Source organism: Chelonoidis abingdonii, chromosome 13 (assembly GCF_003597395.2).
Source record: "Chelonoidis abingdonii isolate Lonesome George chromosome 13, CheloAbing_2.0, whole genome shotgun sequence".
NCBI classification, from domain to species: Eukaryota; Metazoa; Chordata; order Testudines; family Testudinidae; genus Chelonoidis; species Chelonoidis abingdonii.
This window is the reverse complement of record NC_133781.1, coordinates 29,778,269-29,793,475: the sequence shown is the minus strand read 5'-3', so window position 1 is coordinate 29,793,475 and position 15,207 is coordinate 29,778,269. Positions and strand designations below refer to the sequence as shown.

Below are 15,207 nucleotides of genomic sequence, written 5' to 3'. Positions count from 1 at the left end.
GGAGGGTGGGGCGCCGGGTGGGGGAAGGGTGGACGAGGTGCCAGAAGAGCAGGCCAGGCGCTAGGTGAGGGGATGGAGGGTGGGGTGCCAGGTGGGGGAAGGGCAGATGAGGTGCCAGAAAGGTGGGCGGGCGCTGGGTAGGGGAAGGGTGGCCAGGGCACTGGGTGAGGGGATGGAGGGTGGGGCGCCGGGTGGGGGAAGGGTGTACGAGGTGCCAGAAGGGCGGGCCGGACGCTAGGTGAGGGGATGGAGGGTGGGGCGCCGGGTGGGGGAAGGGTGGACGAGGTGCCAGAAGGGCGGGCCGGGCACTAGGTGAGGGGATGGAGGGCGCGGTGCCAGGTGGGGGAAGGGTGGACGAGGTGCCAGAAGGGAGTGTGGGTCACTGGGTGGGGGAAGGGCAGGCGGGGCGCCGGGTGGAGGCCAGGTGCCAGCCGTACCGTGGTTTTGATGCTCTTGGCGCGGTCGGCGTAGGTGAGGGTGCTGCGGGACTCCTCGAAGGCGCTGCTGGCTGGGCTGATGTGCGCGATCATGACCGTGCGGCTGTTGCCCCCGAGGGAGTCCTGGCGACAGAGGATCGTGGGGCTGGGCGTTGGCCAGGGCCGGAGGCTGCAGCCCTATCCCCAGCCCTGAACTGGAACGAGCTGGGCCCAGGCCCGTCTGCCCACCCCCAGCCTGGTGCTCTGAGCCCACACTGTGCTGGCCCCTTGGCCACACATTGGTGGTCCCGACCTCCCAGCACACACTGCACCCCGACCAACGTGGGCCAGGCTGAGCCGTGCACAGCTGGTGCCATGTGACTCACGCTGGGATGCTCCAGCCTTGGGTCCCTTCCCCCTGCCTGCACCCAGCTGCCTGCTCCAAGGAGCTGCCCTGGCCCAGGGTCCGGCGGGCGCTGGTCCCGCTGTACCTTCAGGAGGCGGGTGAGCTTGCTGTCGCGGTAGTTGACGTACTTGTGGGCCCCCTTGTCGCTCAGGGCGTTGATGCAGTTCCCCAGTGCCAGCAGCGAGCGGTTGATGTGGGCTCCCTCCTTCATCCTCTGCCCGCGGTTCTGGGTCTGTGGGGACATGGCGAGGGCGTGAGGCAGGGATTTGGGCCGGGCGGCACAACGCCAGCCCTGGGGCAGGGGCACGCGGGGTTTTGTACGTGGCCACTCCAGAGCCCGGATTACACCCCGGCTCGCAGGCGCACAGCAGCACATGGAAGAGTGGGCTTGGACACGACAACGCCCGGCAGAGAGACAGGGGCTGTGCAGGGTGTGGGGTCTGTACCTACCGTGCTGCCCACACAAGAGCTCCCTCCAGAGCCCCTGCCAGCACCTCCTGCAGGGCATGACACAGCATGGCGTGGTGAAGGGCCCACTCCTCCACTGGCAAAGCGCCCGGGACTAGGGGTGTTTGGCTGTTGGGAAACATCCCCCCACCCTTCCCTGCTTAAATGGTCTTTTTCTTTTTAAAGGAGAGTGTGACGAACTGGGACTGTTCCTAATGTTTGCTCTGAACACTGTGTTGGTGCCTCAGTGTCCCCTAGGCAGTTCTTAAGTATCTGGCAGAGCAAAGGGCCAGTGCACCTAATGCCTGGCACTCTGTATCCTAGCAACTGATGGCCTGGGCCCCTCCTCTGCAAAGGTGCCAACTGCAGGTGTTGGAGACAAAGGGATCAGGTGACCTCCTGGCCCGGGAAAGGAGCTGAGCAGAGAGGAGGGGCTGGAGGGGTTGGTTAGTCTGGAGCTACCTGGGGATAAGGAGTGAAGTGCAGACCTAGGGGTCTGGCTCACTGCCCCCCAGAATGGACCCGGCCGAGGGGTCTGGTTCGCTGTATCTACAAGCTCTGTTTTAGACCCTGTTCCTGTCATCGAATAAACCTCTGTTTTGCTGGCTGAGAGTCACGTCTGACTGCAAAGTGGGGGTGCAGAACCCTGTGGCTTCCCCAGGACCCCGCCTGGGTGGGCTCGCTGTGGGAAGCACACGGAGGGGCAGAGGATGCTGAATGCTCCAAGGAGAGACCCAGGAGGTGAAGACGTGTGAGCTTCTTGCCCTGAACAAGTCTGCTCCAAGGGAGAGGAGGCTCCCCAAAGTCCTGACTGGCTTTGTGGGGAGCAGTTCCAGAGCATCGCCCGGTGACTCCATGACAGAGAGAAAATCAAAGGCAACGGCCCAGCTCTGAGCAAGAACAAGCCAGTGGAAACAAGCGACCTTACAATAACAAACCAGTGCCCATGAACGACCCTACAATAACAAACTAATACACACAAGCAATCCTACAACAACAAACCAGTGTGCACAGCCCAGTGCCCACAAACGACCCTACAACAACACACCAATACACACAAGCACCTCTAGCAGACCCCAGTGTGTGGTGCGAGCCAACCGCTTGCAGGCAGCACGTCCGTGACAGAAACTCTCCTTGCCACAAGCCGCAGGCCAAGTTACAACATGAACCAGCCAGGAGTCCAGGCATCTGACCTGGCCCCCTACGGGAAATCGCCAGAGCCCCCCTGAAATACATGCTGTGCCCAGTAACTGCAGTGTGGAAAAGGGGATTGGTCTGGAGGGCTAATCCCAAGCCTGGGGCACTAGGGGGCGCTATGAGCTTGACTAAAGCCGGGCAGCACCAGCTGGCGAAGTCCATTGTTCTGCCTGGCACCAGGACCGCGTGGGCAGAGCGGATCCGGGAACCAGGACTCCAGTCCCGCACGCAGCCCCGGGGAGCACAGCCTGCAGATGAACCCGGCACACAATCGTGTGGGATGGTGGCACATGGGGGCCCTGCTCCCCAGGACTGATCCAGCCCTAAAGCTGGTGAATCCAGGTCTGGGTGCCCCGGCGCTCATCAAATGAAGTCAGACCCATGGCCCACTGGAAGCGCCAGTCACTGCGGTATCTAGGGGCAGTAGGTATCATTGCTGGCACACCAAGGGGGAGGCAGCGTGTGTATTATCATGCCCATCAGCCTGACCTACTCCTGGTCCATCACCCAGCTGTGCCAGTGCCCCTCAGTTCCGATCCACTGCCCCCTGCTAGTCCAGCCCTGGCTCGCCTGCGGCCAGAGACTGGCAGCTGTGTCCCAGCAGCACAGCACAGCGCACGGGGCACGTCTGACCTAGACCAAGCTGGATATATTTGTGTGACGAACTGGGACTGTTCTTACCGTGGTCTGTGAATGCTGAGTGGGGGGTGTTGGCCTGGGGAGACAATCTGCACTGGGGGATGGGAGACTGGCTGGAGGGAGGAGACCTGAGCATGTAATCTGAGAACCCAGGAAGGGGTGAGAGGCCAGGTGACACCTCGGCCGGGAAGCTGAACAAAGGCTGGGGTGCGGGTGGGAACGCCAGAGAGGGAGAGGAGTTTTTGAAAGCTGGCTGGGAAATGGAGGGGAGCCCCGAGGAGGCTCAGGCCTCCCAGCGGAGCGGTGGCCTCCCTGGGGCCCCAGATGGACCTAACTAAGGGGGGTCTTGTTATCTGTACTGGCAAGACCTGTTTTGGCCTGTATTCCTGTCATCTAAATAAACCTCTGTTTTACTGGCTGGCTGAGAGTCACCTCTGACTGCAAGATGGGGATGCAGGACCCTGTGGCTTCCCCAGGACCCCGCCTGGGTGGGCTCGCTGTGGGAAGCGCAAGGAGGGGCAGAGGATGCTGAATGCTCCAAGGAGAGACCCAGGAGGTGAAGCCATGTGAGCTTCTTGCCCTGAACAAGTCTGCTCCAAGGGAGAGGAGGCTCCCCAAAGTCCTGCCTGGCTTTGTGGAGAGCAGTTCCAGAGCATCACCCAGGGACTTCGTGACAACTTGGCAGGCCCAGTCCCAGGCAGTGCGGTGGGTTCCCTGTCCTGCCTTACGCACATTCCCTCTATCTCCATTCAGGACATGGAGGGCCAGCCCCACCCTGCAGACCTGGGGGGCTCTGGCAATTGGGGGGAGCCATTCCTTGAGTCCTGAAGCCTCCCTTCAGCAACTGATTGTGTCAGAGGCTGTCTCCTGGCCTCAGTGACCCCCTTGTTGAGATCTGCAAAGCCGCAGGTCCCCAGCCCCAGCTCACAGATGCAGCCAGGAGACGTGGCTCGACCGCAGCTGCACAGCCAGGCTGCAGCGGCACTGGGATTAGAACCCACCAACCTGGCTCCCGGCCCCAGACCACGTCCCCTCAATGCATCACGCAACTGCCACGTCCCCAGCACAAAACGTGCTGCAGCACCCAGGCTGAGACCCTCCACCCCACCTGAGAGCCTGCCCCTGGCACCTCCCCACATCTCTGTATGCCCACCCTCCTGTTGCCCCTCGAACCAACGGTGCAAGGAACTGTGCTCCCCCTGCACTGACCGGCTGCTGGCATGCTGGGCTCCTGCCCAGAACCCCCTCCCCGTACCTGAGACGCCCTCTCAGAGCCAGCCAGGTCGATCATGAAGAGCCGCCCCACCCGCACCTCCTGCATGATGTTCCTGATGCGGCTCTTTTGGCGGACGGTGACCTGCAGCACGGCGTGGGACCGCGACGACGTCTGGTTGGCAGCCGTGGGCTCCTGCATCCGCTGCTTGTTCCCCTTCAGCAGGAGCTGCATGACCTGCGGGGTGGCAAGGGGCCGAGAGGGAGACGGTGGGCGGGGCGAGAGAGGGGCAGAGTGGGACACGGCTGGTCGTTCTGCCACCCAGTCCCTCCAGCACCCTGCAGCCCATGGCAGCCTCGCGTCGTCACTGGGCACCCCAGCCGCACATACAGCCTGTGTCCCTGGACGTTCGTTCCCCTCCATCCCCCATCCCAGCACCAGTCAGTACACGCCCCACCGGCGGCCAAGCAGGGACCCTGGGTCCTGTCTTCACAGGATGTCACCTCAGCACCACGCCAGGCAAAGGGAGGGCTGTGGGGCCACGCCGGGACAGCACGCTCACAGGACTCGGAGGACGGGGACTGCCGGGCAGGGCACCCATGGCCAACAGCCAAACCACGGCTACTCCAGACCCAGCTCCGCTGGCCCGGCACCCAGGCACAGGGCGAGTCTCTAGGCTCCTACGGTCGGAGCCAAGAAATGCTGTGCTGGGGTGTGTGTGTGGAGACAGGGGAGCTGCAGGATTGAAAGTCGTACTGGGGTCTGCGCCCCACACTCACCTCCTTGGCATTGATGGTGGAGACTTCTGTGATCCCCGCCACCTGGATCACTCCCTTGGCGTCCTCCCGCAGCTCCAGGAAGCCCAGCGACGGGTTGAGCAGGTCCCGGATCATCTCGTTGTAGATCTAGTTGTGATGGGAAGGCGCAAGCTGGTGGGGGTTGGCATGGGGGAGGGAGAGCAGCAGCCAAACAACGCCCCGTCTATGCCTTTGGCCATGGCAGGGGTGAGCCATCCTGCGCCAGCTGCAGGGGCACCACCTTGGGGCCTCCCCAGCCAGCGTCTCCACCCCACATCCGGGCTGGCCATCCCCTGCAGCAGATCACCAGGGAGCCCAATGCACCCTCCCCAGCCAGCCTGCCTTCGCTCCCCATCAGCCCTGGTTGCCTGATTCTTGGGATCACACCCTGCCACGCTGGTGTCCACAATGGGGCCAGCGTGGGACATGCCAAGGAGGGGCCTCACCTTCCCCCAAGCTAAGGGCATCTCCTTCTTTGGGGGGGCCAGGCAGAGCGCCAGGCAGCAGGAGGGAAATGCAGCTAATATGCAGGGAAGGGCCAATCCCCCTTCACTGGACATTGACCCATTGGGCTCCTGCCCTGACTCTGGGCAGAGTCTTGCCAGGACACTGATAGCAGCTTGCAAGTGCTGCGTGTGAGCCCCCATGCCTGCCAGCGTCTGCACTAGGCATGCTGGGCATCCCGGGCATCCCAACCCCCCCCACTACTAGGAGTGAATAGCTCAGAGAAGGAACATGAGCATCCTCTGCTCCTTGGCACCTGTGAGCTCCCTTAGGCCCAGGGTCTGCTCCCCACCCTGCCCCGGAGCGGCCCTGGCATGAGGCTTCAGGAGCTGGAACGCTGCCCTCAGCCCTGCCCCTCTGGACCACGCCGGCGGCAGGACTGGGCTGGGTCCCGGCAGCACGAGGGAGCTGGGCGTGCCCCCAGTCCCTGCCCAGGCCCCGCTCCTGGATATTTATCCTCTCAGCCACCCTGGCCCTGTTGCCTGGCTCCCAGGGAGTCTCTGTGGGTGGTTCCTCCCCGGCAGACTGGCTGCGTGTGTCAATATTGTACTAGCCCGTGCAGGCAGCGAGCTGGCGGCGGAGTCCCCGCGCGTTACCATGGCAATTATCTGCCCGCTGGGCACAGAGCGGATGCTCGCTGGACCACAAAGCCGGGCGACTGAGACGGGCAGTGAGGGCGGGGTGACCCCGGGGGCTGCCTGTCTGTACGCACGTGTGCACACACACTATGCAGACATGGTGTATGAGCGCCACACACATACAACCCGCCTGTCCCCACACACACTACACAATACAGCCTGTATGAGCACCACACATACACACACACACAATATACAGACACAACCTGTATGAGCACCACACACACAACCTGCCTGTCCTTACACACTCGGGCCTTACCTCAAGATAGGACATGGACACCTCGTACTCCATGTCGTCACTGGTCTCCTCAATGGCTCTGAACAGGTCGTGGAGGGTGCGTGCGTAGATGCCGGGCTCGTGGTCTGTGCCCAGCATGGTGTACGTCTTCCCACAGCCTGGGGGGCAGCAGGAAGGCAGTCTGGGCTCTCTGCGGGACATAGGTCCCTGTGGCTCTGTGCTGGGTGGGGAGGGGACAGGGAATCCCTTGTGGGTCTGTGCCAGGCGGGGAGGGGACCCAGCCACCCATCACTCGCAGGCATCCCCTGTGGACACCTGCTTCATGCTTTACCCTCCCCTTTGTGGCTCTGAGCCAACTCCTTAGCAGTGCCAGGGCTGGGGGCCTGCAGGCCCTGGGTCCCTCCCACACCCTGCCCTCCTGCCATCCCGGTGGCGAGGCTGAAACGCTGCCATCCTGGCCAGAGGAGCAGGTGGCGACTGGCCCGTTTGGCTCCCTGCCTCGGCCCCTGTGGGCGAGCATTCCCAGCACTGCGCGGCCCTCACCGGTGGGGCCGTAGGCGAAGACGGTGGCGTTGTACCCGGAGATGACGCCTTCGATCAGGCCCTTGGTGGTGGTGCGATAGACCATCTCCTGCAGCCAGAGAGCGTGGGAGGGTGACAGGTCCCGGGCGGAGAGGCAGCACAGACAGAGATGTCAGGATTCGCTCCCTTGCCCCTCTCATGTCCTGTCACCTTCCCCCTCCACAACACCAAGGCAATTACCTTGGACCAACCCCTCCCTAACTGAAAATGGGTGCGCTTGTACCATCCAGCCTCCCTCTGGGTCCCAGGCCCATCCCCAGCTATCCAGCCGCTTTTACTGACCTGTCCCCTGCTCTACTCACCCACCTGTATGCAGCCACCCCTGGGGTGCTGGGACAGACCCACACTCACCCAGCACGCAGACAGAGAGCTCAGACCCTCCTGTGCCCCATGCCTTGACTCCTGCCACTCAAAGTGCAGGAGAATCACCACTAATGGAGCAGTATGGGGCTGCTGACACACAGCTAGGCAACTCTGATTCCATCTACTAGATGAGTTCCAATCCCCTTCCCCGCTGCCCGGGGCAAACAAGGGGCTCAGAAACCTGCTGAAGGGTGGGTCTCTGGGCATTGGAGGAGAGGGGATGCACGGTACGCTCCCACACTCTCCCTGCCCGCCTTGTTTTGGCTGTCAGAAGGGAGCAGGGGGCATTTGATGGGGGCAGCCTCTCCAGTGTCAGCGTAGTGTGGAAATTAGCATGAAATGGAGCTGCTGAAACCAGCCCCAGGGCCTGGCCTGGCCCAGCGCCACTGCCCGACTGCTGTTGAGCACCCGCTGCCATGGCCACTGTGTTGCGCAGATGGGGAGGGGGCAGGGCGGGGGCAGATGCTGGGATAGCAAGGCCCCCTGCCCCCCCCCGAGGACTCCCCCAATCCTGCAGACTCGGGGCTGGGTGGCCTATGCAAAGGGTTTGGAGCCCAGCAGGATTCCCAGGGCCCAGCTCCTCACCTGAGTTGCTGTGAAGTCAAAGGCCATGTCAAAGACGTAGGATTTCTCGCGGGAGCGGTTGGCTCGCAGGATGTCCTCAGGGTCCTCCATGGGGTCCATGAGCACCACCACCTGCCGGGACACCGGGTGCCAGGGGTCAGCAGGGCGTGGCCACATTCCAGCCTCCTTTCCTGGGCATCTCTGGGATCAGGCCTGCCTGCCCCACACGCTGCGACCCCCACTGTCATGGGAAGGCGTGTGTCCCAGTGCAGCAGTCAGAGGGACGAGGGATGGCGAGGCTGGCACTGGGCTGCGACATGCGCTGGGCTGTCATGCACCTTCTACAACAGGATGGCAGCGAAATGACCCTCCGTTGGGTCTCTGAGCACAGCCCCCAGCCTGCCCCGCTGACCAGGCTAGGCAGAGACCATCTCCCAGGGGAGCCGGCTGAGGCAGGGGGCCATTCCGCTCTCCGGCAGGTAAGCAGCTCCCTGTGACTCTGGGATTGCACCTCCTGGATAGTCCCTGACCTAAGAGGCTCTCCAACAGGCTGAGACACCCCGAGGCCACATGCCAGGGGACGGAGCCCAGAGGGCCAGCTGGGAGCCCAGACACTTGGTGCCAGCTGGCAGCTGCGTGGCCTGGGAAGTGGTGCTGCCCCAATTTAGGTTCAGTCCAAATGGTTTGTTTCCATATTGGCCATGTTTTAATGTTAAATTTGGTTTCTATATCTAAAAAACCAGTCACTTTCTAAATGAAACATCCTTTTGGAAACAAACCATGGAATCTCTGGTTCCAGCCCTGGCAAAGCAGGACGTGTTGCTTTGGTCAAAGCTTCTCCCCCGACATTTTCCAAAATGAATTTTTTGTCAAAACAGACACGAGTTTGGAAAAAAAAAACTGGTTTAGTCAAAAAGGTGTTTTCCGAGGGGGATCTCTTCTGCTGAACATTCCCCAGCCAGCTTCACTGCTGACATCAGGGGAGAGCCATGTGACAGCCGGCTCCATCACGCCCTCTGCGCTGGCTAGGTTCCCGGCTCTGTCATGCCCCCCGCCCTGGCATGGTTCCATTACCCCCTGCCCTGGTTCAGCTTCCAGCTCCGCCATGCCCCCCACCCTGGCGTGGCTCTATCACTCCCCCCCACACACACACCTTAGCACAACTCCCAGCTCCATGGTGCCCCCCACCCTGGTACAGCTCCTGGCTCCGTCTTGCCCCCACCCTGGCATGGCTCTTGCCAGTCCCTCTCTCTGTCTCTGTTTGCTGCTACCCTCCTCTGGGGGCTCAGGGTTTGCAGCCTTTTAATAACTGACCTGATTCAGAGACGTGAGACGGGCTGGCCCCTGGGGGCTCGACTGGCAATTAGCAGCACTAAACTAGAGCTCAGCTGCACTCCGGGGAGATCCCTGCAGACTTGTATGGGGCACAGATTGTCTAGCAGGGACCAACCTCTGCTCTGGCCTCTCCCCCCCGGCAGGGACAAATAAAGAAGGTAGATCCAGAAGGAGACGGTCTCTGCGCTCCCCAGGGAATGCTAGCCAGTGACCTCCCTGCTCCCGAATGGCCCTTTTGAAAGCTGGGGGTCATCCGGGAACTGGGCCCACAGGCTAATGTCACTGCTGCTCTCCCAGGGGAGCTAGGAGATTAGGTTTGCCGGAGTGGCCTTTATTTAAAGACTAGCTGGGTCTCAGGTGTCCGTTGGGGAGACACCGCTACAGCTGGGTGGTGGAACCGAGTCAGGGCCCCGGAGCAGCAGCTCCGTTTTCCAGATGGCAGCTTGCAGAGGAGAACAAAGGCGGGAATTGCGAGGGGCTGTGGGTCCCCAGCAGAGCTGGGGCTGGAGAGGGGCAACAGCAAGGGGCAGAGCTGGGCCCCCTGGTCCAGCACGAGCCACACAGAATCCAGAGAGACCTGGGCAGCTGGTCCCCGAGGCGAGTGCCAGGGGCTGCGGGCTCTGTGCATTACCCAGCGTTCTTCACTCACCCAGCCCCAGGCCCCCACCAGAGAAACAATGATCCTCCTTTGTCCTCCTGTGAGCACTGCTGCCCCTGGCTCCTGCTCCCGGGCACGGCCCAGGGCTGCGGGGGAGAGGACAGGCCCATACTTGCTGCTGGGACATCCCTCCCCATTCACAAGGCACTTGGCTGTTTGCTGAGGCCCCACCAGAGGAGATAAGCTGTTCTTCAGCCAGGCTGGGAAGGCGGAGGCTGGCTCTGGAGGGCGTAGCTTAGGGGGCCCGGCTGTGCCTGGGTCAGTTGTGGGGAGCCCAGCGAGGCAGATTGCCCAGAGCACTGAAATAAGGAGGAAATGGAGGAGGATGGGGGGATTCAGGGAACCCCTGGAGTAGGATCCCCAATGGCTCTAGGACCAGGAGTCCACTCCACTTGCATGCACCACCCCAGCGGCAGCTGGGAAAAGCTGGATGCCAAGGGCCAGACGAACCCAGTGGCTATCGCCCCAGGTCCAGCTCTGGGGGCGGTTCCACTGGAAATGCAGCCGCATCCCCTGGCGCTGCCGTGTTTGGCCCAAACAGCCCCCTGGCTCCGCGTGCTGCCGTCTGGCATCACGTTCCTCTTTGAATGGGTGGGAACGAGACTCAGGTTGGGTTTCAGAGCAAGGAGAGAACAAAACCGTCTCAGAGCCTCTTGGCTGGGGCTCAGTGTAATCTGATCAGCAGCCACCAATCCGGCCAGGCAGGCACATGGCTAATGGACCACCAGCCTGGCATCCCACCCCGTGGCCATCCCAGGCAAAGGGAAGATCTCCCCAGTGTTGGGGCAGGATGTTTCAGAGGAAGCCGTAAGCCCCCAGAAAACACCCCCAGCTCTGCAGTGCTGCACAGGGGACGGGGACAGCCCTGGAACCCCAGCTGCTGATCTGACGGTGCCCTCAAGCTGTCACTAGCATCCTCACCAGCATCCTGGCATATGCAAGGGCTAGTCACAGAAATGCACAACCCCCAGCTCTTCTCTGGCGCTTGCCAGCAGTTGATCTCCACACACCTTACAAAGGAGGCCGACATTTCAGGCAATTTTATGGATGGAATCTGAGGCACAAAGAGATGCAGTGATGTGCTCAGGATCACCCAGCGGGCAGGTGGTCAAAATGGGATTAGAACCCAGTTTGCTGCTCTAGCCACTAGAGCCTCTCTCAGCTTCCAGGATATCCTGCTGCAGCAAGTTCCAGAGGTTAACAACCTTCTGCACATAAAGTAAATGCACACATTCAGCACATTCAGCGAGTCCCAGGCATTAACAAGCCCCAGATCATTCTTACAAAGGGCTTGCTGTAGCCGTGCTAAGACTGTTGGCAAGGCAACCAAGAGGTGGCAGCAGAAGATACAGGGGTCTTGTGAATACGTTCCCCTCTCAGGTGTAGGGGATGGCCCATCAAGCTTAGAAGCTGCGTGGAGACAGTACATGTGTCTGGGATGGGGGAGCGGGTGACCAGTACAAGCCAGGATAAGATGCTTCAGGCCAGATTCCCAGCTGGTATCAGCCGGGGTCTCCAGCAGGCCGACAGAGCTGCCCCACTGAGGCTCCGTCCCCTCCAGACTGACTCCTGTGGGGACAGCGGTGGGAAATGCAGGAGGCTGAGGGACAGGACAGAGCGTGCGGTGAGGACGTTTACCCTGTGCTGCCTGCCAGGCCTGGGCGAGCCAGTACTGCCGGGACAGTGGCACAGGAAGGACAGGCTGCAGGGGGAGGCTGCTCTCCCGTTGTGCCTCCTGAATCGGGGCATTGTTCCTGGGGCCAGGGCCAGCCCTTAATGAGCACTTTGTGCGGGGTGCCAAGAGAATCCAACTGTCCTCCCCTGCGCCGATCCAGGCCTTTGATCGCAGTCCTCTGTGGGCCAGCGACACACAAAAGCGGCTCTGTGCCGCGCGGGCTGAGGGTGGGGAAGCTGCCCTGGCAGCGCCAGCAAGGTGCCCTCCATGGGGGGACAAGCTGGGAGCGCTGCCCCACGGGTGCTCCCCGCACCCTCTGGCAGCAACACAGCAGTGGGCACTCTCGCTGCCCGCACCAGGGAGTCGGAAGAGTCAGGGTGGGCAGCTGTTCACCCTGGCCGGGGGTGCTGTCCCCGACACTCCCCCTTGGCCATGCTACACCAGGGAGGGAAGGGGTGGATCCACCAGACCTCCTGGCCCATAGCTGCTCCCTCCCCACCCATGCTCAGCCCCTCCATGGCCACTTCCTCCAGCCCTTCCCCCCAGCGAGGATTGGGGGGGGCGCACAGCCAGAGCAGCACTACCCCTCCCCCCCACTGCCTTCTCCCCGTCTCCCATTTCAATGCAGATTTTGACCTTTCCCGAGTGCCGGGCTGGCAGGCTGGTGTCTGTGTGTGTAACCCTACCCCGAGGGGAGAGGGGTGGTGTCACTCCACCCCACCTGCCCTACTTCCAGCCTGGCCAGCATGTCCTAGGTGAGAAACAGAGTCCCCTCATCCCCCCTGGCTGTGGGCATCCCCCCGCCCCAGAGCGACTTACTGGGGTGCCAGGTCACCAGACGGGGTTAACATCACTCCCCCCACACACCCCCGGCATTCCTTCTATCGCAAGTACTTCTAGGGCTCCTGTAGTGTCCTGCTCTGCTTTGTTATTGTAGGGTCTCTCCTAAGGGCAGAGCTACACACACTGGTTTGTTATTGTAGGGTCTCCCCTAAGGGCAGAGCTACACACACTGGTTTGTTATTGTAGGGTCTCTCCTAAGGGCAGAGGTACACACACTGGTTTGTTATTGTAGGGTCTCTCCTAAGGGCAGAGCTACACACACTGGTTTGTTGTTGTAGGGTCTCCCCTAAGGGCAGAGCTACATACACTGGTTAGTTATTGTAGGGTCTCTCCTAAGGGCAGAGCTACACACACTGGTTTGTTATTGTAGGGTCTCCCATAAGGGGCAGACCTACACACACTGGTTTGTTATTGTAGGGTCTCCCCTAAGGGCAGAGCTACTCACACTGGTTTGTTATTGTAGGGTCCCCCATAAGGGCAGAGCTACACACACTGGTTTGTTATTGTAGGGTCTCTCATAAGGGCAGAGCTATACATACTGGTTTGTTATTGTAGGGTCTCCCAGGGCTGCGGGCACTGGTTTTTGTTAGATAAAATCTGTGTTTGCATTACAATTACAAAGATCAGAAAGAAGTCCTGCTACCTGCCCCCTGCCCTCCAGCACAGGGCAGCGACAGGGCTCCGCACGCTGGCTCCCCAACAGAATGGGCTCAAGCAGGAACTAGCAAGGGCCGAGCTGGGCAGGACAGATCCCTGACTCCATGGGGACGGCAGAGGCAGGGTCAGATAGGCTGCAGGGAAGCCCCCATTGCCCCCGTGCCCAGGAGCTGGGACAGGAGAGATCCTGTCCAGGCCCCCAGGCCCTGGCATCCCTGTCCCCCCCACCCCAGATCCTGATGTGGCAGCTGGGTTTGTCTCCAGAAGTTGCATTGCTTGGAGCCAGCGTTGACCCCCCTACCCCGCCCCCCCCCCGCCTGGCCTGTGCACAGTCGTTGCCATGGCGACTAGGTGCTCCGATAAACCATGCCAGTGCATGTCTGAGATAGCATTGTCCCCTGGCTGGAGCGGGCCCACGCCAGCCCCTGTGCGCCCGGGGGAGGGTGCACATGCTAGCCAAGGCAACCCAGAGAAGTGGCTTGTGTCTGACCTCGCAGCCCCTCCCCCGCCACACACGGGAGTGGCCAACACCCCCCACCCTGATCCCCCACACGGTGCGGGCCGAGCCACGGGCATAGGATGGCTGCTTCCCTTGGCCTGGACTTTGTTCTTGGTTTTACCAGGGGAAGAAAATCAGCCAAAGAGGCCCCGAAGGGGAGGCTGTGGATTTGGCATCCCAGCGAAGCAGGGGCGGGCACTCCTTGGAGGTCAGTGGGGGGCACTTTTTCCTTCTCGCTAGTGAACTCAGTTGTGCTGGCACCTCGATCCCAGCCTCGCTGCAGCCCCCTCCTATTCCAGGCCTGGGCTCCCCCAGCTTAGCTCTGCCAACACCCCGGGATGTAAGGCCCTAACATGTCAGGTCACCTCTTTTCTCACTTGCAGCAGCCCCTGCTGTTCCAGCCCTGGACAACTCGCTGGTTCTCCAGCTCTGGGGCTGCCCAGGACAGACCCCACCGCTGTCCCGCCTGGTGCGCCGGGCGTGCGTGAACAGACTGTGCAGAGGAGTCCACGTGTGAGAGCTGGCCTACTTGTGCAATAGGGAGCCATCCTGCCGTGCCCTGGGCACTGGGGGAGGAGAGGCCTTGGGGACGTTCCTACCCCCCGTTGCTACGAAGAAAGGAACGAAGGAAGAGGAGAAGGAAGGGGAAAAGAAAGGCAGGAATCCTAGATGGGCCTGGAGATGGCATGAGAACATGACAGGGAACACGCTCCTCACAGCACAGCCCCAAGGCACCTGCTTTCCACCCAATTCTTATCTGACACCCAGGGCCTGGGTAAGGCCGACGGCACCAGCTGCCAGAGCCTCGTGATTACAGCAGGACCACAGGAAGTGTCTAGCCCGTGTGAAAACATGATGCAGTGACATCTGCAGAGAGCCTGAGGCAGTCGCTTAGAGTGGGGACAGCCCCTGCATCTCCCTGGGGCATCACCTCTAAAACCTGCTGCTCTGCAGCCTGCCAACCTACCCCGCAAGCTGGGTAACCGCCCTTTCCCTGTCCCCATCAGCCAGGCCCTCACACAGACCTCAGAGCTAGAGTGGAAGTGCCAATGGAGCCGTGTTCCATCGCGCTCGGGAGATCAGGTCGATTTTGCTGTAATCTCATTTTGCATCAGATAGGGGTGGGGAGTTCTGAACTGTCCCACTGCAGTCTTCTTCGGTCAAAGCATTTCACACTGAAAAGACCTTTTCCTTCAGCAAGGGGTTACCAAAGGGAATCCAAGGATGCACTTTCGAAACAAAGCCAAAAGCCAAACAAAATGCCGCTATTTTGACAAACCCAAACGTTTCAATTGCCCCCTGTGACGAACTCGGACTGTTCTTAATGTTTGCTCTGAACACTGTATTGGTGCCTCAGTGTCCCCTAGGCAGTTTTTAATATCTAGGTGGTGGGATAAGGGGGTGTGATTGCTACAGAGGAAGGGGCCAGTGCACCTGAATGCCTGGCACTCTGACTCCTAGCCACTGATGGCCTGGGCCCCTCCTCTGCAAAGGTGCCAGCTGAAGGTGTTGGAGACAAAGGGATCAGGTGACCTC

At 61.1% G+C, this 15,207-nt stretch overlaps 1 protein-coding gene across 2 annotated transcripts in view; it reads right to left on the bottom strand.

Annotated features, from left to right (window-relative positions):
• Positions 1–15,207, bottom strand: part of KIF19 (kinesin family member 19) — a 31,616-nt gene that overhangs the window by 9,911 nt on the left and 6,498 nt on the right. Inside the window, exons 3-9 of one of the 2 annotated variants that reach the window (XM_032797246.2) lie at positions 8,026–8,136; positions 7,039–7,126; positions 6,517–6,653; positions 5,098–5,223; positions 4,361–4,555; positions 908–1,054; positions 438–560 (exon numbers count right to left, since the gene is read on the bottom strand). In XM_032797246.2, the coding sequence (XP_032653137.1) occupies positions 438–560; positions 908–1,054; positions 4,361–4,555; positions 5,098–5,223; positions 6,517–6,653; positions 7,039–7,126; positions 8,026–8,136 (927 nt within the window). The remainder of the gene's footprint in view (positions 1–437; positions 561–907; positions 1,055–4,360; positions 4,556–5,097; positions 5,224–6,516; positions 6,654–7,038; positions 7,127–8,025; positions 8,137–15,207) is intronic. The other variant, XM_032797248.2, reaches the window with a different exon arrangement.